This window comes from Python bivittatus, unplaced genomic scaffold (genome assembly GCF_059951505.1).
Source record: "Python bivittatus isolate LINGU-HERP-01145 unplaced genomic scaffold, Pbiv_v1 ctg000020_np1212, whole genome shotgun sequence".
NCBI classification, from domain to species: domain Eukaryota; kingdom Metazoa; phylum Chordata; class Lepidosauria; order Squamata; family Pythonidae; genus Python; species Python bivittatus.
In genome coordinates this window covers 81,770,001-81,792,510 of record NW_028277030.1, presented here as the reverse complement: position 1 = coordinate 81,792,510, position 22,510 = coordinate 81,770,001, and the positions used below count along the sequence as shown (strand labels likewise).

General features: G+C 39.6%; 1 protein-coding gene across 1 annotated transcript in view; it reads left to right on the top strand.

Moving 5' to 3' along the window:
- Nucleotides 1-20,340, top strand: part of PLG (plasminogen) — a 40,678-nt gene extending 20,338 nt beyond the window's left edge. The window contains exons 14-19 of the mRNA XM_025171126.2: nucleotides 3,559-3,679; nucleotides 5,339-5,416; nucleotides 6,844-6,984; nucleotides 16,458-16,564; nucleotides 19,335-19,480; nucleotides 20,058-20,340. Coding sequence (XP_025026894.1) covers nucleotides 3,559-3,679; nucleotides 5,339-5,416; nucleotides 6,844-6,984; nucleotides 16,458-16,564; nucleotides 19,335-19,480; nucleotides 20,058-20,219 — 755 coding nt within the window. The 3' untranslated portion in view covers nucleotides 20,220-20,340. The remainder of the gene's footprint in view (nucleotides 1-3,558; nucleotides 3,680-5,338; nucleotides 5,417-6,843; nucleotides 6,985-16,457; nucleotides 16,565-19,334; nucleotides 19,481-20,057) is intronic.
- The last annotated feature ends 2,170 nt before the right edge of the window (nucleotides 20,341-22,510 follow it).

The window sequence follows — 22,510 nt, the reverse complement described above, 5'->3', positions numbered from 1 at the left end:
TCTATCTATCTATCTATCTATCTATCTATCTAATCTATCATCTTGATGTACCAATGACAGCCAGAGTGTCTCAATGGTTATAATAAAAAATTCCAAAGAATTTTCCATTTCAAGCACAGCCTTATGCTGGAACTAGATAGCTTAAGGTTTCTTATGATAACAGCAGCCATCTCTAATTCCCTGTCCTTGCTCCATTATATGAAGTTATGGAAGAATGCATTGGGATTTTTTATTAATTACAGAAAATAATCAATAAAGTGCATTTATGGAGCAATGTTATACATGCCTCCCATAGTATACATTTTTCATAATTGTATAATCATAAAATGATTCTATAATACAAGACTCTAACTCTGGAATAACTGTCTTTCCACCAACTTATCCCCCATGCATGATGCATGTATAATTTTTCACATAGTGATACAGCCCAAAATTGTATATAATTGTATAAATGATTGTATATAATTGTATGCATTGCATAAATCACAGCTTTAAACAGTACTGAGAGGCGAATATGTGTAGCTCAGGGTTGAACTCCTTGTCTGAATACCAAGCTTCCAAGAATTCCTTTGCATTTTTGGATTTAGCTTGGTCTAAAATGCTGACCATTTCCCAGTTAAAACTATGGTTAAGTCTGTCCATGTGTTGTGAGATTAAGGAGTTTTCATCGTGTCTTCTGACTGCTGGTTGGTGTTCATGGATGCGCTCTGCCAGCCTTCTGCCTGTCTGTCCTACATAGTGTTTGTTGCAGTCCTTACACTGTATGTTGTAGATGACTCCTGTTTTTTCTTCTTGGGCTACTGGGTCTTTTGGTTTACTTAAGATATTTCAGAGGGCTTTAGTTGGTTTGTGTGCTACAGAGGTGCCATGTGGTTGTAATAGTCTGTTGGTGGTTTCTGAGACGTTTCTGATGTATGGCAGTGTGATCCTTTTCATAGCTTGTGTTGGTTGTGTTGTAGTAGGTTGAGTGGTCAGGCACTTTTTGATAAAGTTGCGCGGATATCCATTTTGTTGGAAGATGTTGTATAGGTGGTCTGTTTCCTTTTTCTGCTGTTCTGGGTTGCTGCAATGCATTTGTGCTCACTTGAATAATATTCTTACACAGCTCCTCTTGTGGGAGGTTGGGTTGTTACTTTGGTAATGGAGTACTTGATTAGTGTGGGTTGTCTTCCGATAAACTTGGGTTTCCAATTTACTGTTGTTTCCTCTGCTGATGAGGATGCCCAGGAAGGGTTAAGGAACTGTTGTTTTCTTCCTCTGGTGAATTTTATTCCTTTGAAGATGTTGTTGATGGTTTCATGTGTCTTCTCTAGTTGTTCCATTTTTATTGTAACAAAAGTGTCATCTACATACCAGATCCATATTTTAAGTTGTATGTGGGGAAGTGCTATAGCTTCTAGGCAGCTATTAACAGACACATAGAGATAAACAGCATCTACACACTATTCAAAAGAGACAATAGAAAACAAAAGACCAGAGCATCTCACCAGCAATCATCACTCAGATAAGCAGAGTTTACCACCAGGCACCAATCAAGCAGTGAACAATACCCTAATCAAGGAACTAACAGAGGAGCAAAAAAAAAAACCCACCCCCACCAACACTGGCAGGGCATGCCGCAGTATATAAACAGAGAGCAAACCCCATCCCATTCTAGCACTGAAGATGTTACCTAGCCAGGTAATGAAACGTTTGCAAGAAAAGAACCAAGCTCAGAGAATCCCAAGGACCCCACAGTACTGATTTCTGTTACCCCATATTAACAGATTTATAAATATTATATCAGAATAGAATATTAATGGATATGCCTATATCATACGAGTAAGTGTTCTCTCACCAATATTACATTTCCAGCATAGCAGAGTTGGTAGCCAACTCTATTTAAACATTATCTCACAAGTCCAAGATTTTGTGGAATTAATTGTCTTTAAAGATCATAAGAGATGGATTTAATATGTTTTAAAAAACCCTTTGCCATCAGTATGTCATCACATTACATAGTCCTTCCTCTCTGCTCCACAATAAGTATTGCTGTTCATGTGATCAGGTGCTGTTGTTAAGGTGTTGAACTTGGACTAGGGAGACTCAAGTCCAGGTCCAACTTTAGGCCTATCATTCTCTCTACTTCACTGAGTTGTTTTTGTGAGGATAAAATTTGGGAAAAATGAATGCTACCTTGAAGTCTCAGAAAGAAAGGAAAGATATATATTTATGTCTATATTACAGAAGTTACGATGCAATTAAAGATGTGAAGGGAATGAAAGGCAAGGAATCAGTTCTGATTCTAGATGTGATGATTCCATCTTATATATTTCCATTGCATAGAGTGGGATCAGATGAGAAACTTGACAAGGTTACCAGTTTTGGTGACAAGTCGACAACTCTTCATATCTCATTCTGTCCTCAATCACTTATTTATATTATTAGCTTGGTTATGTAAAGCATTTTAAAATCATTGGCCCCTATTATTAATGAGTGTTAAATTGGCAGGATTTTATAAACTGCAAAAATTGAGCACATTCACATTCTTGTGGCCAACCCTCAAAATTCTTGTTATTCCAAGATATTCCAATGGTAGACATTGGGTCTAATTCTGACATTTTACGATGTTTTACTGTTTGTGCAGTTGTTCCTCAATCAATAATCCACTAGTCAATCAATACAGTTGCTACTTTATCAATAATGCCTCTCATATATCTATGTGCAGCTGTAAGTCAGTCGAGATTTTGGTTTGATATAGTGGCATCCATAGGAACACACTGGTTTCATCAGAATGACAAAAGCAGCATCATGATGTCACGTTGCAAGTCCCACCCCTTTGAGGACATGTGTGTGACATCTCACCACACACAGAAAAGTGGTAGGGCTTGGATCACAATGCCGCTGACATCAGACTTGCCTCCCCCATGGATTCTGCTGGTTTAACAACATGGACCAACATTTTCTGACTGAATGGCTGTACTTATAAGAAACCTGCAAGCTGTTTTCCATAATTTTTATGGAAACTTTTTAGGGTTTTAATGCATTTTAATCGTTTTAAAATGCTTTAATGTTTTTTTGTTGTTACTCTTTGGTTATTTATTTGTATCTGTATCTGGCTGTTTTGTTTTTTTTAACTGTGTGAGCCACCCAGAGTTGCATATGCAAGATGGGCGGTGATTCAAATTGAACAAACAAAGAAATAAATAAAGCAACTGCCCTACAGACATTACCAGGGCATAATGTTTCATGGATTCTCTTTTAAATGAATGAATTGGATCGCATTGCACATATTAAAAAATGTGGATGGAGAAAATGGTCCTTAGTCAGCCTCAGATATTCCAGTGGTAGACAGAAGCAGCTTTGGCTATTATGGATTTTTTTTTTTTTTTTACAAAAACCCTGTTAATTAGCCATACATTTACAGGGACTGTGTAAGAATGACTGCTTAGGAGTGCTCGACAGGAAGTTTTGAAAAGAAGTTTTCAAAATAACGGATCCCTCCTATTCCTGGAACATCTGTAAGCTTCACATATGATTCTGTCTTACATTTCTACATCTCTCCCATTCGTATTTCAGCTCTTTCTGATGACGGATGTGGAAAAGCCAAATATGAACCACTTCTCTGTTTTGGAAGAATCGTTGGTGGCTGTGTTTCAAATGCCCATTCCTGGCCCTGGCAGATCAGTCTCCGCATACGGTATTAAATATTATGATTATTTATTATACTTCTAATGCACCCAGTAAGCAAAAATCTCTCTCCGATATTCTATTCTGGGCTTGGGTTGTGACTTTCTCCCATGTCCTACTTGGTTTACTATTTTTAAATCTTTGCATTTCTTTTTCTGTTTATTTATTGCTCAGAGCTTGTGCATGCCTTCCTCATTTTAAACTTTTCTATGAAGATACTTACCGCTTTTTTTTTTTTAAGGGGGAGGAACTAACCAGATTATTTCCCCAAAAGTTTTAAATAACAGCACATCTTCCTTTTCCAAAGCTTGCTTCTTCCTATTTCCTAGCTACTGGGGGATAGACAAAATATATAATTGCATATTGGTGAAATTAGCTCGAATGTTGCTTCCAGGCAAGCAGTAAAGCCTTTAACCTCACCCTAAATCTTGGTGCCAGTTGTTCCCATGTCTGCAGCAGCAACTTCCTACCCTGAGCATTCTCTTATGTGGCTGGCATGTAGATCCAGTTATCTCCAGACATCCTTTTGGATGAGAAAGAGAGAAGTTAATTGTGTAATGTTGCACGACTCAGGATCTTCCCCGGCTGCATCTAACCCTGGCACAAACATACAGTGGCAACATCATTTTCCCTTCTGCCTCCTCCCCATGATGTTGGCTTCATCTCCTCCTCAACCCGTGAGGGAGACAGGCTTAAATTGCCCTTAACTACACCTGTATTAAAGCAGTATTTCTCCTCATATTTTGACACTGCCCCAAAGTAGCCTAAAAGGTATAAACTCTCCTGGGCATTGTCACTCAGCTCTCTGGAAGGGAGTCAGCTGGCCAGGTTGACTTTAGCAGAGGTAACAGCAGAGGTAACAGCAGAGGCAGGACTGGCCGCAAGATGGCAACTTCCACACTGGTATAGTTTTCTCCCAACTCATTAATTAGTGGATAGCAGCACTTCAATTCAGCAGCAGTGAAAGGTGTATATAGTGCATTCAGTGTATTCAGAATAAGAATAGTAACAGCAACAACAATAATAGTAAAGGTAAAGGCTCTCTCAAATGACAGTTGACTCCTGGGGACTATATATCCATGTTTTCTTGGCAATACTTGGAGGTGGTTTGCCACTGCCTTCAACTCCCAAGTCTAGCAACTGTGAGATCTCCATGTGGTCTCCCATCCAAGCACTAGCCAGCTCTGGCTTTGTTTAGCTTTTGTTAAGAACAGTACCATGAGCAATTATTATCCTCTTTTTTACATTTAACCTTTACCTTGTACTATTGAAACAGTGCCTTTTTTATTTCATTGCTATTTTTCCTCATTGTTTACATCTCTCATCTGCTTGAAATACATGGTTAATTTAGGTATCACTTTGCATAATGGCTCCATAAAGGCTAATGCCATAATAAATCTGTTAGTACTTAAGGTAGTACAAGACTCTGCTGTTTTTGCTACAGCAGCCGAACCTGGCTTTTCTCCCTGAATTTATTACTCTCAAAAAAGCAAGCAAAGAAATGCCATTCAGTTTGCTGTGAACTGTTATAAATTAAGCTGTTTCATGGATGCTGGTATTAGCTCTGTGTAATGCCTGTGAATGAGGAGATTGAATAATGAATGGGCAGCCTCTGATTTCTGTGTGAATTATTTACTACGAAATTAATTTTCTGTTGTTTTTTTTTCAGTTTCAGTGATCGCCACTTTTGTGGAGGCACATTGATACATCCACAGTGGGTTCTGACAGCAACTCACTGCTTAGACCGGTAAAACTTTTCTTGGACAAGAGACTAGCTTTTCCCAATCCAATGCTGTTGCAATGGGTTGAAACGACAACTTCTAGAATTCTCAGCCAGCTGACTGGGAATTCTGGGAGTTGTAGTCACTCTACAGGTAAAAGACACCAAGATGAAGGAGTAGAAATTAGATTACCGTACCTGGGCTGCCGAAATTCAGGTGACCATAAGCTGGAGCAAAGAGTTAGAGTTTTCTCTCTCTCTTTGGGGCCATTCTGAGGAAATCTGGATCTTTTTGGTCCCGTTATACTAGTCCTAGTAGATATTTGTCAGATTATGACAATCTGCCATTTTGCCACTTGCCATTTTGAGAAATCTGCCATTTAGTTTAGCGTTAGCCATGCATTCCAAATCCCAGCTTTCTTTCATTGGGAATCATTCACCAACTTTTGTGTCTGAGCTCAAGCTAGTGGCTCACATATTATGGTTATTAAAGAGACTGATAAACTTTATCCAAGGTTATTCATGAATCAGCTTTTAGGAAACTATTTGGGGGAAAAGGAAAACTAGAAATAGAAATAAATCAGTAGAAGAAAACAACGTCTAATTTCTGAGAACTAATGTATTGCCAATAAAGCAGGGCAGCTTTACACTGGAAATGACTGACTGAGAGGAAGACCTCCTTCTACCCTGCAGTTTGTGGCTTGGTTCACAGTTTGTTCCGAACCATAATATGATTTGTTTGGATCTGGCTTTGTGATGTGTGTAAACTTCTCCACTGTGGCCTGGCAACTGGGTTCCCAGAAAAGCCTGTTAGCAAAAAGGGCAGACTACGTTTCCTGTCTTTCTCAGTTGCCTTCTCTGAGTAACTGCATATGGGAAAGAGCTGTATCTCCAGAATCAGAAGTTCCTGCTTTGGATACAGGAGGGGCCAGCTTCAGTAGTTAGTTGGCATCTCTGTCCAGGGCTGGCAAGGACCTGTATCTAAAACCTCGGAAACCACTTGCCAAGTGGCACAGTTGTAATACTGAGCATATACTGTATGGAATAGTAGTCTGGCTTGGAGTGTCAGCTTCCTGTGTTTCTCTATAGAGAAGAACTTCAACCTATGATCTATTGATTGTAGGTTAACAGCAATTAGTGTCATTTAATAAGTAAATACAGTTAAATAAACCATTGGCATCTGATGCCTGATATCCTGCTTTTCCATAATTCCCAGAAATCTTCCCAGTGGAATTGAGACTTCTAATCATTTAGCTGGTTGAATTCAGCACAGCTTTCATAATTCACAGAGCTAGCTTGGCCCTGTTTGCCCTCCCTGCAGACTTATATAACATAGATTCCAATCTCCAACCTTCAGAAATTCTCAGAGAATTGTCCTCTTCTTAGCTATAGTGAATAGACCTGAGTTATGGATATATGGAGATATTCTCACCTGGGAAATCTGCCTTTCGTAGGTCATCAAATCCTAATTTTTACAAAGTGTCGCTTGGCCTGCACACGGAGGAAGGTTTAGAACCATCTACACAGCATCGAAATGTTCAGAAAATAGTCAAAGAACCAAAGAGGGCAGACATTGCCTTGCTGAAATTAAGCAGGTATCCTTTCAGTCATATTTATCTTCAATAATCTCTTTACTCTCCATTCTAGACCATGAATGTGGCAACTATGCTAAAATGACATTTGAACTGATCTGACTCCATTATGGTCCAATGCTTGACTGAAGTGGTTTCCAGAGCTATTGGAGCCCACCATGCCTCTGTTTTTAAGTAATGGCATTGTGTTGTTATGAACAAAACCACTGTAACTGGGGTAATCTTCTGGCATGGAAGAGTATCCATATAATTCTTTTTTTTTTTTTAATGGGTACAGATTGGGTTGTGTACAATTTAGAAGTAAGAACATTAATTTCAAGTTTGAGTTCGACAGTAAATATATATGAAACAAATGTATATGGCAATCTATAACAACAGCATACTTGGAGCTTTTGCTGCATGAGAACCTAGGTTTTAGTCCACTAATGATAAAAACAGAGTTCTTCTTCTGCCAGGTGATTTATTTTTATTATTTGTTTGTTAGATTTATATCCCTCCATTCTTCCAAAAGCTCAAGGTGGCACACATAACATTCCCTCCACATAAGTTAATGTTTCTCCATACAACCCTTTGGGGTAGGGTGGATGACTGACTAAAAGTCACTCTGAGCTTCCATGGCTAAGGATTAGGATTACCAGATATCTGAACAGGCAGAGACAATTGGAAAGGAGGCCCAATTGGGATGAGGGAGAACACACTCACTGTTTAATATTATAATAATAATGGTTTATTCGGTCAATGACCAGCAAAAATTAAAAAAAATACATCAAAGTAAAATTGAATAGATGACATAAAATACTAGCATAACAAAGATAAAAGCCCACCTAAAAATGTGACATATACTGCTATAATAGTGTATTAATTACTTGTGCAAGTATACGTCTAAAATATTACAGACTATGAAGTAAAGTATGTATCATCTAAAAACAAGATAGCTAGTATATGTTAAATCTAAAGTGATAGATAAAACAGAAGTGATTATTTCTGTAACCAGTTATGCCTTATTTGCATTGCGGCAGCACAGAATTTGGCTACTGCACAGGTGATAAACAGTTTCGAATCTTCTAGAAGATGGTTCACATAGAAATGGTCTGGTCTTCCTGGAAATTTACATATTAGGGGCAGAAGATAAGCAGACCGGATATCCCTGTAGAATTTACAGTGTAATAATACATGTGAAATGGTTTTGATCTCTTTGTCGCCACGTGGGCAGGAGCACTCGGTTAATGGGGTTTTGGAATATCTACCTTGCAGCAATGCAGATGGTAAGACGTTACGCCTGGCTTTGAAAAGTGCTGTTCTCAGCTTGGGGAAAATTAGATTTTGTAGATATCTTGCTGGTTCCCAACTGCCCATATTTATCCAATTGCTGCCATGTTGGGGCAGCCTATTGATTTCAATCTGAAATTCCATATCCCTTATTCTTTGAGTGAGCAGTTGTTTGTCTTGGTCATATCCTAAAGAAATTGGGAATGGTACAGAAAGCCCATATAATGTCAACTTCTGCTCCACGGCCTGTTTCCAGGGAGAAGGAAAATTGTCTATTAAAACTAGAGGGATCAGTCTGACTGGAAAGAATTGGATTTTCAGCCAGTATTGTATCATCCTCCTCCAAGCCCTTACCTGGATAGCAGGCATTCCTGTCTCAAGCCTTAACCTGGCATTTGCTGTTCCATGGCATGCAACAAAGATTGATCTCAAAAATTTTGTTTGCACTGTTTCCAATGCAGCCTTCTCTGCATAAATTCCTACTTGTGCCCCATAAAGGATCTGGGCTAGCAGTTTGGCCTCAAAAAGTTTTAATGCCGCAGGGATTAATTGTCCTCCGCTTGTGTAAAAGAAGCGCTTAATAGCACTTGTAGACCTAAAAGCTAGCTGTACTATGTGATTCTGGTGCGCTTTCCAGGTGCCTTTAGAGTGGAGGTAACTTAAATGAAATAAATAACTTGTGCCCTTCTACTCTCCAGGATTGTTGGGCAGCTCTCTTAGCAAAGAGCAGAATTTTAGATTCATCAAAATTAATAACCAGATGGTTTTGTCTGCAGTACCAAAGTATTGCTGTTATTTCTCTTTTCAGCCCTATAGAGGTTTGTGAAATTATGGCAGCAGCATCAGTGTAGAGGAGTATAGGGATTTTGCACCCTGCTAGTTTAGGCATATGGAAATCTGGATTATGAAGAAGGTCCACCATTGAATTGATGTACAAGTTGAAAAGAGAGGGGGCAAGAATACATCCCTGTCTTGCTCCTTTCTGAACACTTACTGTGCCAGAGAGGAACCCTTGGGTATTGTACCTCACTTTTAAGGTGGTGTTGGAATATAATTTCTGTATCAAAAAGAGGAGGTGCCTGTCAATAGTTGTGTTTTTTAATTTTTCCCAAAGGGCATTCCTGGAAATTGAGTCAAAGGCATGGTTAAAATCTAGAAAGGCCATGAAGAGGGAGGATTTCTTTTTACAAGTGTATTTTTGTACAAGATGGTGGAGCATCAGAATATGGTCTGCTGTTGACCTCCCTTCTCTGAATCCTGCCTGCTCATCTTGGATTATGCCCTCTGTTTCTATCCAGTCTTGGAGTTTGTGATTTAGATGTTTAGCATATAATTTGCTAACAACACTCAAAAGGCTGATAGGTCTGTAATTGCATGGATCATTCTTATTGCCCTTTTTATAAATTGGGACTATTATTGCCAGCCCCCAATCTTTTGGAACATGACCAGTCTGATCTGTGAATGTCAACAGAGATGCTAGCAAAGGTGCCTACCAGCTGGGATTCTTTTTAATTATTTCAGGCAAACACAATCAACATCTGGAGCCTTGCTCACCTTAAGGATTCATTCAATCGGGTTACATCTTGCACAGAAATAGGGGGCCAATTCTGAACTTGGTCCAGGTCGACCTCACTCTCATTTATGTTACTAGCAGGGTCCATGTATAACCCTCTAAAATACTCTTCCCAAGCTTGTATTGGTCCTTGATTGAGTGGGGAGGCTAGCAGTTTTCCTAGTCCTCTGGTAGGTTGCCAGAAGAGGGAAGAATCCCTCTTCCTGACTGATTGAATTAGTTTCTGCCAGGTCTCTTTTATTGCCAATCTTTTCTTTTGTATCAAGCCTTTAAATTCCATCGTGAAAGTAGTTGGTCCTCAGTAGGAAAACATTTACTCTTTCTATATGCTGTATGATATGACCATTTCAGCTGTGCACTGGCCTGATCAAACCATTTTTTATGTTTTACACCCCAGTTACTGGAGTGTTGTTTTTTTCTTTGACAAAAGCAGATTTCAGATTAAAAATTAACAGATCATACAAGTCTAAGTATGATTTTTGAGACTTGTCTAAAGGTGTGCACGAATTTCTAAGGTTTCTGGGGCTGCCAGCCATTTAGCGACTGCTTTTGCACCACTTCCTTGCCATTTTATTTGTGTTGAATGAAACAACACAAACTCTGTGTTGGTATTTTCCAGCATTGGGACATAGACTGCTTCTGTTCTTACTGATTCCCAGAGTGGTGTCATAGTTAGTACAGGGGTTGGTGACGGCTTTCTAAACATGCATCTACGTCCATCCATTGTACAGCATTTAGGAAATCATGTGATGCGATCCAGTAATCAACTATTGATCTTCTCCCTGCCCCCCAGTAAGTGTATTCTGCTGGATGATCCCCATCTAGGGAGCCACTGAGTATGTACAGCTCCAAATGCGTGGTCATCTGCCTAACACATAATCCTGCCCAATTAGATTTTAGATCCTTAAATTCTCTAGTGCATTGGGGTTCCTCTAGTTGTCCTCCTCATAAAAGATCTTAAACTGATGGAATAGGGAGTGATCATTTGGCCCCATCCTGGCATTTAAATCCCCACCAGTTATTACTGATGCTGCAGGGTGTGTATCTAAGCAAGATATATCTCCAGGTGCTGTTAGTCTGGACATATGTTTTAGAAGGGGGGGATGTAGATGTTAAAAAGTATGATTTCAGCCTGCTTGAGGGACAGTAGGGAGGCTGATACCTATGGGTTTAAAGAAGGCAGAGGAACACATTTCAGTTGTAAAGCTGTACTAACTAGGGTCTCCCTCCTACCTTACTTGGGGTACCCAAGATTGAATTGACCCAGTAACCATCTAACTCCACCTCTGATATGGCCCAGGTTTCCTGTAAAAAAGAATATCAAATTGCAATAGGTAGTCAAAGAAAGGTTGGTCTTTTAATGGTTCTGACCAGCCTGCAATATTCCAAGTTAATAGAGAGATTATGTGAGCATCCAGTAAGAGTCATATGAGTTGGTTTTGGCGAGCCAATGTTGCGAGATCATGATGTTGGGATGGTGAACTAGAGGAGGGCAGCAGGGTCTCTGCCAAGGGCTGGCTTGCCTCCAGCAAGTCCTGTGGCTGCTCATGAGAATCCAACTCTTTAGTGACAAAGTTGGCACCGTCCAATGGTACTTGTGTTGCAGCAGCTTAATTCGGTGTCACTGGATGCAGGGTTAATGGATCACGATGTTTCTGCACGGGATCTACTAAAGCAGGGGTTATTTGTAATCTTTGAGGAACATGTTGGCTTTCTTCTTCATCACCAAGGGCATCTGGACTTAAGCTGACCCACATGGGTGATCCTCCTCCTGCCCATGATTTGCAGTTATGGACCCTGTGGGGGATCTCAATATAGGGAATATCTCCTCCTCAATAATTAGCACTCTCCAATAGGCTCCCCAACTGCTCCATAAGGGCTGGAACAAATATCATTTGGAGGGCTATATCCAGCCATTCCACTATCCACTGAGGGAGGGCAATTAGTACTGATGTTTGGAGACACAAGATCAATAAGTGGCTCTGCTGCAGCAATTGTAACCAGTAAGGCTTTCTTAAGATTTTCCAGTTTGTGTATTATATTATCTTGTTCATTCTTGGGCAGGAAATCAAAAGCACTGATAAGGCCAGCTTCAGCTGGGTCTGACACATCTTCATTTAGTGAGACTGGCTGACGCCTACAGCCTTGCTTTTTCAAGGCCAGGTGGCAAACTTGGTGGCATCTGGTAAAGTTTTGAAATGGTTATGGAAACTAGGTGAGACAGAACTGAATAGGGAATTAACTTTTACTTTGTGAAAGACTCTGGTGGGAAAGATTTGAAATGATGCTAAGTATAATCTCATCTTGAATAACATCAGCGGGATAGCAGGCTGTTTAAAAAGACAGCAGAATCAGCAGTTTTCAGTTTGCAGCACTTGGAAGCCATTCAACAGCACATAAATCTATCTGTCTGTGTTGACAGTGAAGAAGTTGTCCTAGGGAAGTTACAATTACTCTCCTGGAATCTCAGCATCCAATATTTAGTCTATTCGGGGAGATACAGAGAGCAATCTGTTGTGTCTGAAGTGAACAATTTAACTTGTAGGGAATTGCTTCTTTAGTATCCAAAGAGGCTTTAGTATGTATGAAACCCCCACTCTTTGCCTTGTCAGAGAGTAAGGATTTATTAATACAGACATCTGACTGTTGAGCAGTTTTGTCAATTTGTTTTGCTATATCTTTAATGACTTGCCCTTTATCAGAGCACATGTCCAGAATATGTGGCTTAGCCAGAGCTTCTGCATAAGCCTTAATGGAAGCGGTAGGTCAAGCTTTGTATTTTTGAACAAAAGCCTCAAAGTTTTTTTTCAGCAATTCCAGGTCATATTTTATACCTGACAGCTGCTCAAATAACAAAATAACAGTTTGCACTGTAAGAAGGCATTGCTTTGCCATAAACTCTGTTGAATTTTCCCATGGGAGCCTCTCAATATTCTGATTTTGCATCTTATTTTTAAGCTTATTTTTATTTCCCTTAAGGTTAGCAGGTGAGCTAGCAAGTTGTACTAGAGACACACAATGAGACACCAAGAGAGAATCCAGATTCTCATTTTGCTCTTCCCTGACAGATTTGAAAGATCTAGCAGCTGTTGTTTTTCCAGTTCTGTTTGAAGGTCCTATTCAAGTGATTCAAGGGCTGCAAATTTGTTAAAGGTGGTAGGAAAATTTGTTTTACTTACAAATTCCTTTCATGTAAAATGTTCTTCTGTCTTTGGTTGTGTAGCACACTTCAATGAAGGAAGGGAGGCCAGACTGATGCCATGATGTTTCTTTCTTTTTCCTATGTTGTTCAAATCCACTCAGAATCTTTTGCCTGTACCTTTTGCCTCACTGTTTAATATTTGTATTTACATTCATTGGAAGGAAGGGATTACAAGTGAGTAAATAGGCACACAATGGGAATACACATTGAGAGGAATGTGCTACAAACGTCTCATTGAGAATGATGGCTAGGAAATATTTATTTGTACAGGTAGTCCTCGCTTAATGTCCATTTGTTTAACAACCATTCAGTTACAACACACTGAACAAAGGGACTTACGACCAGTCTTTGAAGTTCCGGCTATTACAGTGTCCCCGCAGTCACGTGAACAAAATTTGAGCCCACCCACATTTACGATCAACTTTTGGCCACCCGCCTACCCATCACCTGGCCCTGCCAGCTGCCACCACACCTGCTGCATCATGTGGTACTACTGTACCAGCTGGGGCTTTCTTTCACACTGCCTTCTTTTGAGACAGTGCAGCCGGGATCTTCTCTTGTGCACTGGACAGGACCTCCTTTTACGTGCCAGCCAGGGCCTTCCTTTGCATGATGGCCAGAAACTATACCCCCACCAAAACTGGCAGGACAAGCTGTACAGACAGCATATAAAAACAGACAGCAAAGCCCACGCTCAATCACACTGATGATGTTACCTAGTTGGGTAATGAAATGTTTGGAAGCAAACAACCAAGCTCAGAGACCACCAAGAAGTCCATATTTCAATCTTGCCAAAGTCTTTGATGTCAGGCCCAACCCAAGAACAACAGTGAAACAGTCCAGTTGAGTACAGTTCCTTTATTTGCTTACACCTTATAGACAGACTCTTGTCAGACTATATCTATACTACAGCAACAAGTGGATATACCCTGGGAGATTCTAGGGATCCTGAACCTCTTATGTTTCCCACGCTCTCCCTGCGGACTGTGTTGCCTTTTGCTTCCTGTCCCCTGCTGGAATGCCGCCCCTCCTTCCTGATAGCCTTGATCTCCCACATCACTCTCCTCCTCGTAGATACGTTCCATCACAGGCAAGAATCTAAAGACTAAAGCTGAAAATAACCCCAAACCCGCCAAATAAACAAAATTATAGGCTTGCCTTAATCATTCTAATGGCTCTAATGCAGTGTTGTCCAAACTTGGCCACTTTAAGATGAGTGGACTTAAACTCCCAGAATTCCCCAGCTGGTTGGGCAATTCTGGGAGTTTAAGTCCACTCATCTTAAAGTGGCCAAGTTTGGACAACACTGCTCTAATGCCTAAGAGTGTGAATTATGGAGAATGTCTAGAAACACTATATCTGTCTTGACCGTGGCAGCTTGATCCTATATAAGTTTTCTCCTTTTTCCCCTTTTATTTCAGTTTAACAATTAACAATACACTGAAATAATATAGAAGCAAAATACATATAATGATTTAATTATTTTATCTAGGAACCTGGAACTGGGTAGTAGACAGATCATTATGCCTTTGTTAAGCATATTTAATAAGGTTAAGTAAAGTAGAAAACATATTTTATGTTATTGTGGCATTGCCATCTTTTGTTCTTGTCAATTTTTCCATTAGGGTGATTTCCCACCATATAGAAATATTCCTTTTCCTGTTTTCTAGGATCTTGCCACTCTCTGCCCAGCTCCAATCAATAAAAACACTATCAAATTTTTACATTTCAAAGGGTAACATAAAGAGGCCAATCTAATATAATGACCTGTTACGATTTGTCCTATTTTAATAAAAATGTCAGCCCCCAAAGACTGAACATTTTTATCAGACCACCACATATGATAACCTATTTCTTTTCACTAGTATGTGAGAGAGGTAGGATCCCCATGGCTTGTGGACTTAATGGCAGGAAAAAAATGGATAAAAATGAAATCAATTATATAATATCTCCTCCTAGGCCTGTAGCATGAAGCATATGGCTAGTGAAATCAGCTCCCTCCGCACTGGATTTAAATCAATCTCACAAGCTCTAAATAAAATTACTTTATTTAGAAAAGGAAAAAAGAGAATGTACAAAGTCATCTTGTTGCTTTAAGTAAGTAAAAATTTCAGCGGCCATAGAAATAGAAACACAGCGCTGCTAAAAGACAGACAACAGGAACCTTCCATAGCAAGCTACTCAGGAGAATATAAGTTTGGGGTAGGTCCAAAGATGGGAAAGGCCTGGTTTTAATTTTAGAGGAAGTCTGTTTAAAGAGGTTCCAACTTGTATAAAAACAGACAATTTACTGAGCATGTTCAGAAAATGTAAAAACCAGAGACTTACAAAGCCCTACACAAATAGAAAAACAAAGCTCAAACTCTCACACAGTACTTGGTTATCTGTTCCCAATTCCTGAAGAACATGCTGGCTAGGGAATTCTGGGAGTTGAAGTCCACACATCTTAAAGTTGCCAAGTTTGAGAAACACTGCTCTAGAGAGTAAACTCATCTTGGAATAGATACTACCTTTGTACCAATGCAGTACCTGGAAAATTTGTCTTTGGGTAAATTCCAGTTTAAATCTGGGAATCTTCCACCCTTTTTCTTCTCCTCCCACCCCCGTTCCCCAGATTGGCACACCTTCTTGCTCCTTTACTTCCAGAGAGGTGTAAATGTTTCAGAGTTGTTTCATGAGATGGGTGACAAACTGGATGGATGGATGGATGGATGGATGGATGGATGGATGGATGGATGGATGGAGACAGACAGACAGACAGACAGACAGACAGACAGACAGACAGACAAATGTTTTATTTCAAAACACAGGCTTTTTTCAGCCCAATAGGAAGCAGTTAGGGGGAATCTCAACATGTCACTCTTGGGAAGATCCTGCTTGAGTTATTTCTGGATTTTTTGTTGGGAAGTAGTTGACAGTGTGGAATAACATGAAGGCAGACTGACTTCACAAAAGATGCATTAGGGAATACAGTGATGCTGAAGCTGGTTAGTAGTTCCCAGTTCTTATTCATACAACATTAAGATCCAGTTCTATTATATCAAGGATTGTCTTCTGGAGACAGTGAGTTTATTAGGTAGGATGGCTCAAAGCTAATTGAGGTTATCATACATTTTGTTGAAGAAAGTGACGATAGTAGCAGCAGTTGTTTGTCTTGAAGAACAGAATATCTGAAACAGGAAGATATATGATATGTAATTGTTCAATGCTCAATTGTAACCACAGCATTTATGTGAATGTTATGTTTATATTCATTTTAGAGAACAAATTCTGAAGTTTCATGTGCCTAAGGAACTGGCAAGTAAGCCAACTTTACATTGTGTGAACTTTAGATTCCTAGGAATATACAGCTTAAAAAATATCTAGTGCCTAACAAATCAGCAGCTACTATAATGTCCAGAGTGACTAGAATGAAATATCATTTTTTTCCAGCCCTGTAAAGATCACCAGTGAAGTCATTCCAATCTGTTTGCCTTCAGCCAATGTCATGGTAGCAGGTGGGACAGAATGTTATGTCACAGGATGGGGTGACACAAAAGGTGAGTAAACCCAGAATGGCTAAAAATCCAAAGTAACTACCATTTTATTTTTACATTTCTTCCTTACCTCTTCCCATTTTTTAAATTGATTAATATAAAATTGATGATTTTTTATTGATGGATTTTATCTTCTGTACATCTGGGAAGACTTGGAATGAATGAATGAATGAATGAATGAATGAATGAATGAATGAATGAATGAATGAATGAATGCTTTTGTATTTATTATCTGGACACAACACCCAGTCACTATGAGAAATTTGGAAAAATATCTTTATTAATGGGGTGCACTTTATGATATGATTTTTCAGGCAGCTGGGCAGTTCTTGGAAGAATACATTCTTTCCCCCACAGTGATGGCTAAGACAGAGATCAGTATTAATTCAACAAAGAAGGAAAAGGAGTTCTACTTGTACTAGAGGCCATACAACCCAACACAAATTAGGCACATTTCTGTTTTGATGTGTGCCTGATGTGTGTCATCTAGAAAGCTTAGTTTGTATGTAGATGGCTACCACTAGATAGCTATATAACTCATTTGGCATAGGAAAAAGGAGAGTGTTGACTTCATGTTCAGATGACAATTCACTTGTTTCTTTATCTCAGTTGATTTTGCCTGTTGTTTTCATTAAACGTGATCTCAAAGCCAGTACAACATTAGGGAGGCACAGGCTACAGAATCCATGACAATCTTAGGAAGACAGATGTGATAAGTACACCAGTTCTAGCAATCTGCACTTGAGTTCAACTGCACAGTGTACTTGTGCTTTGCTGTTTAGATTCTGGCACCTCAGAAGTACTGATCTTGACTCCTCATAAAATAAGTACATAATTATGCACAGCAGTTCTTACACTCAATCTCTAGAACAGAAGAGAAATAGTTGATCCCATGCTCTGGAATGTGTGAAATGCAAGCTCCCACTTTATCCCTGCATATAGCTTTTTATTGCAGTACAGATTAGCTAACATCTGTTTTAATAATGAATCTTCAGCTACATAAAACAGTCCCTTATTTATTTATTTATTTATTTATTTATTTATCCATTCATTCATTCATTCATTCATTCATTCATTCATTCATTCCTCCTTCCCAGTTTTTTCCAGGTGACACAATTACTTGCAGTGCATTTATAGCATATACAGTGGAACCTCAAGTTACGAATTTAATCCGTTCCGTGACTCTGGTTGCAACTCGAATTGGTCGCAACACGAGGCAAATTTTCCCATAAGGTTCAATGTAATTACCATTAATCCGTTCCGGCGTCCGCGGACCACATGTCAGGGGTGGAAAAACGGCCGTGGATCACGCGGCAGGGCAGAAAAATGGCCGCGGACCACATGTCAGTGGCGGAAAAATGGCCGCGGACCACATGTCAGGGGCGGAAAAATGGCCGCGGACCACATGTCAGGGGCGGAAAAATGGCCGCGGACCACGTGGAATGGGCGGAAAATGGCCGCGGACCACATGGCATGGGCAGAAAAATGGCCGTGGACCACGTGGCACGGGCGGAAAATGGCCGTGGACCACGTAGAACGGGTGGAAAAATGGCCGCGGACCATGTGGAATGGGCGGAAAATGGCTGCGGACCACGTGGCATGGGCAGAAAAATGGCCGTGGACCACGTGGCACGGGCAGAAAATGGCCGCGGACCACATGGAACGGGCGGAAAATGGCCGCAGATCTGGTTCGTAAGTCGAGGCAAGTTCGCAAGTTGAGGTAAATTTTTGGGGCCGGAGCTGGTCGTATCTCGAAAAATTCGTAAGTAGGGGGGTTCATAACTAGAGGTACCACTGTATCTTATTTTAGCTTCTATCAAAAAAAAAGCCACCCTGTGTAGTAGGATGAATTCAAAGCTTCCTCTCCACAGGAGTTTGGCTTAGGGGCCCCTGAGATCTGGATGGCTCTGACCCTGTTGGGCTTCCAGGAACTGATAAAAAAATTGGCTTTTCCCCCAGGCATTAGGTCCAGGTTGTTAACAGAGCCCACTATGTTTGTTTGGGACTGTGAATTATTTGTGAGGTGTTTAGGCTTTTCTATTGATTATTTTTGCTTTTAATTTTATTTTTTTGTTTTTTTTAATATTGGTTTTGTATTGTTAGCTGCCTAAAGTTATTTGTTTAACGTAGGCAGCCATATAATTTTAAATAAAGAAATAAATAAATATTTTGCAGGATACTTGGTTAAGACTACAGGTAGTCCTCGTTTAGTGACTGCCTTGTTTAGCGAACACTCGCAGTTATGACAGTGATGAAAAAGTAACTTTGTGACCAGTTCTCACATTTATGACCTTCGCAGGTCTGTAAAACAAAGGAAAGCTGAAGTCAGATCATAAGCACAGTCACGGTTTCACTTAGCAACCACTTCGCTTAATGACCAAGTTGCCAGTCCCAATTGTGGCTGCTAAATGAGGACTACCTGTACTAGATTTGGGCTGCAAGATCCAAATGACCACCAGATGGCAGCAATGTGTTACAGTGTTTTAGTTTTTTAGCTGCCAGTTAGTAGTCATTGGGATTTTTTAGGCTTGGTAGTGCCATACTTGATGATGATGATGATGCTTACTAGAGCAAATTGGAATATTATCAGTTTCATTTTATGCCATGGACAAATTACACCTGCATCCTGAGGCTTTAAGTAGCTTTTTTTATTAAAAAAGAAGAAGAAGCTAGAAGAATATATCTGCTCTCATCCTTCTTACCAGGTCAGGAAACAAAGATTATCCTCAGCTTTTCCTTTCATTATTTCCTCCCTCCCCTCTGCTTTTCAAAGGAACTGGTGGAGAAGGCATTCTTAAAGAGACCGGCTTCCCTGTCATTGAAAATAAAGTGTGTAATCGGCCTGAGTTTCTGAATAACAGAGTCAGTAACAATGAACTCTGTGCTGGTAATATCGATGGTGGGACTGACAGCTGTCAGGTAAGATGTATCACGAATGGCATGCTGGCTTCATATAGAAATCCAAGGATGTTTTGATTTTTTCCCCAGTGAAAATCCCACCTTCAGGGGGGTTTTCCTTCTCATTACTGCCGCAAGTGAAAAAAAGTTCCATTTTCCCTCCATATGTATCCTGAAGCCCTAGGTGTGTAAAAGAACCTGTTTCCTGGCTGTGTTGAGGGCTTTTTTTTTTAATTCTCCAGCTGCTATTTATTTTATTTCTTGTTTATTTTGTATTTGTATTTATGTTTATTTGTTTTAATGTTGTGAGCTGCCCAGAGTCATGTAATGAGTCGCGTGGCTATATAAATCAATCAGTTAAATAAATAAATATCTGCTCCTTGAGAGCCCACCCAGCTCATGTTATTTGTATGACATCTCGCCCCCACAAAGCCCCTTTGGGTCTAGTTTGACACTCATCAAGCCCTTTTTATGATTAGCTTTGTAAGAGATGATCAGGCAACAAAAGTCATCTAGTGAGAATCGTGTGTAACTCATCTTAGGGCTATGTTGATTTCTACTGAATTCTTGGTTCACTTTTCTTAATACTTGGTTCCAGGGTGACAGTGGAGGACCTCTTGTCTGTGAAGAGCAAGGACGTTATGTGCTACATGGAGTCACCTCCTGGGGTCTTGGCTGTGCCCAGCCCATGAAACCTGGGGTTTATGTTCGAGTGTCTAGATTTATTCCATGGATTCAAAGAACGATAAATGAAAATTGAGCTGCCAATAACCTCTTGCTGAAAGCAACACAGAGAAAGAGGAATAAATAGAAGCGAAGTGCAATATAATGAAATAATTTACATGAATGTAAAATAAACACCATGAATATCCTGTAAGCAACTCTAGTTTTGTTTTGAATTGTTTGTTAGCACTGGTTTACAAGGTGCCTGAGCTTGTGGAATGATAAGCTGTGTTAGTTGTGATGTAGAAAATCTGAGGAAATCGAATCACTAGCGTTTGGCAGGATTAATAGCCACTGGAGGAGGAAACCTTCTGGTGTTATAGTGTGACTGTATTTTTTGATCTATGGGACAAATGGCATCTAGGCTGAAAGGGATGAGACATTTGCAAAACTTGTTTGAAAGTGAGGAGCCCTTGCATAATATGCAGAAGAATACAATGTGGTTCAAAAAAAAAAGACTCTTTCTTAAGACTGGGCTGGAGAAGGATTTCTACGTGATTTCTATGTAGCGATGTTGGATGGCTATGGTGGTGGAAGGGGCAGATTCAACTCTCTCTACAAATGGCATCATCTTTAATACTACCTTATATGCATTGCTCATTCAGTATCATGAGCACCATGAGTAAAAATTCACCAAGAAATGTTTCCCCAAGTTATAACTGAATATGTATGTGAAACATTCCTTTCTATTTATCAGATCTATTTTGTGTGACTTGCTTTCACTCACTCTTAGAGTGCATGTTTCATGATGGCTAACAAGCCTGGCCTAGCACAATGTGTGAATCCTGTCACTGACCAGTCAATATATCAATAGGTATCCCAGATATTTACATGCAGCTATATTAGAAATCCTGGTTAATAATACAAGTACTGGAATACATGAAATTCTAAGGGAAGTTTTACTTGGAATGCAAGTTTTGATCTTACTGTTGCCTCCTATAATGGGGCTACCAAGTCTGATAGTTAATCAGGAGCAGACAGAGTTTTCTAGATCCCTCTGCTGTCAGCTAGTGGTTGTCTGGATTTTTTTCAGTCCAGATCTTATAATACAGATGTATTGGTCCCGTGTGGGATTACTGATTCAGCTTTTGTGTTTATAACAAGACTTCTGAATAACCCAGTGCAAAACAGGTAGTTGTGTACCACAGAAACAGGTAGTTGTGTACCACATATTTATTTAGAAAAGGAATGCAGAACAAAATATGACGTACAAGAAATGAATTAAAAAAATAAAGTGCATTTTAGAAAATAAATGGTTTTAGCTTTTATAGCAAAGACTAAAGAACGTATCTGCTTGGTGCTTCAAAAAGTCTAATGACATTATCAGGACTTACTTTCATGCTAGGGTATAGAAGTTGGTTGCTCTAGATGGGAGAGAGATTCTTAGGCACAACAAAGGATGCATCTGACCTATTCAATGTGGATCACCACTGTAATATGGATGCTAAAGCAGATACGCTTCTGCCTCCAGTGCACGCTTTCACACAGAACTCCTCTGGTGGATCAGGGCATAGTTACCCAGGGGAAGAGTAAAACTTGCCTTATAGCTGAATCTGCAAGCTGATAAAGGGGAAAACATTGCCGGGAGGGACTTGGAGTGCATTTATGGGAAGATTGTTACACTTCATTATATGAAATGGAAAAGGTGCCTCTTTCTTTCTTTCTTTCTTTCTTTCTTTCTTTCTTTCTTTCTTTCTTTCTTTCTTTCTTTCTTTCTTTCATAAAAACTAACAAAAACTAATATAAAGAAAGAGAAAAAAGGAAAAGAGAAAGACAAAAGAAAGACAAAAGTGCAAAAAGAAAAGATGAAAAGAAATATAAAGAAGCTTCCAATGTTCTTTGCAGCAAATACAAGTATGGTTACAAAACTATCTCTTACTCTATGGTTACAAAAAGAAAAGCTCATTTTTCCTATTATCTATTTTTTTTCCCCTAATCATCAAACCACAAGTCATAAGTGCATTTTTTTTCTGTTTCATTCAAAAAGTCCATAAGGGGCTTCCAATCAGCCATAAATGTAGATGTTGTCTTTTCTGTAATCAAGGAAGTCAGTTTAATCATCTCTGCAAGGTCCATCATCTTCACCAACCATTCCTCCATGTGAGAAATGCCGAACCTTTCTACTTTTGAGCATATACTAATCTTGCTAAATAATTTCTGAAGCAGATCTGCTGTAACTGTTTTCTCTGCAGGCTGCTCTAACCATCCCTTCCTACTGTCTCTTGTCATTTTTCTAGGAGTTGCCATTATAGATGCACTTTTTAACAGTAAACAAAAAGCATTCCCATGAAGGACTGGTCTCTTTACTAGCAACTTTATCCCAAAGGA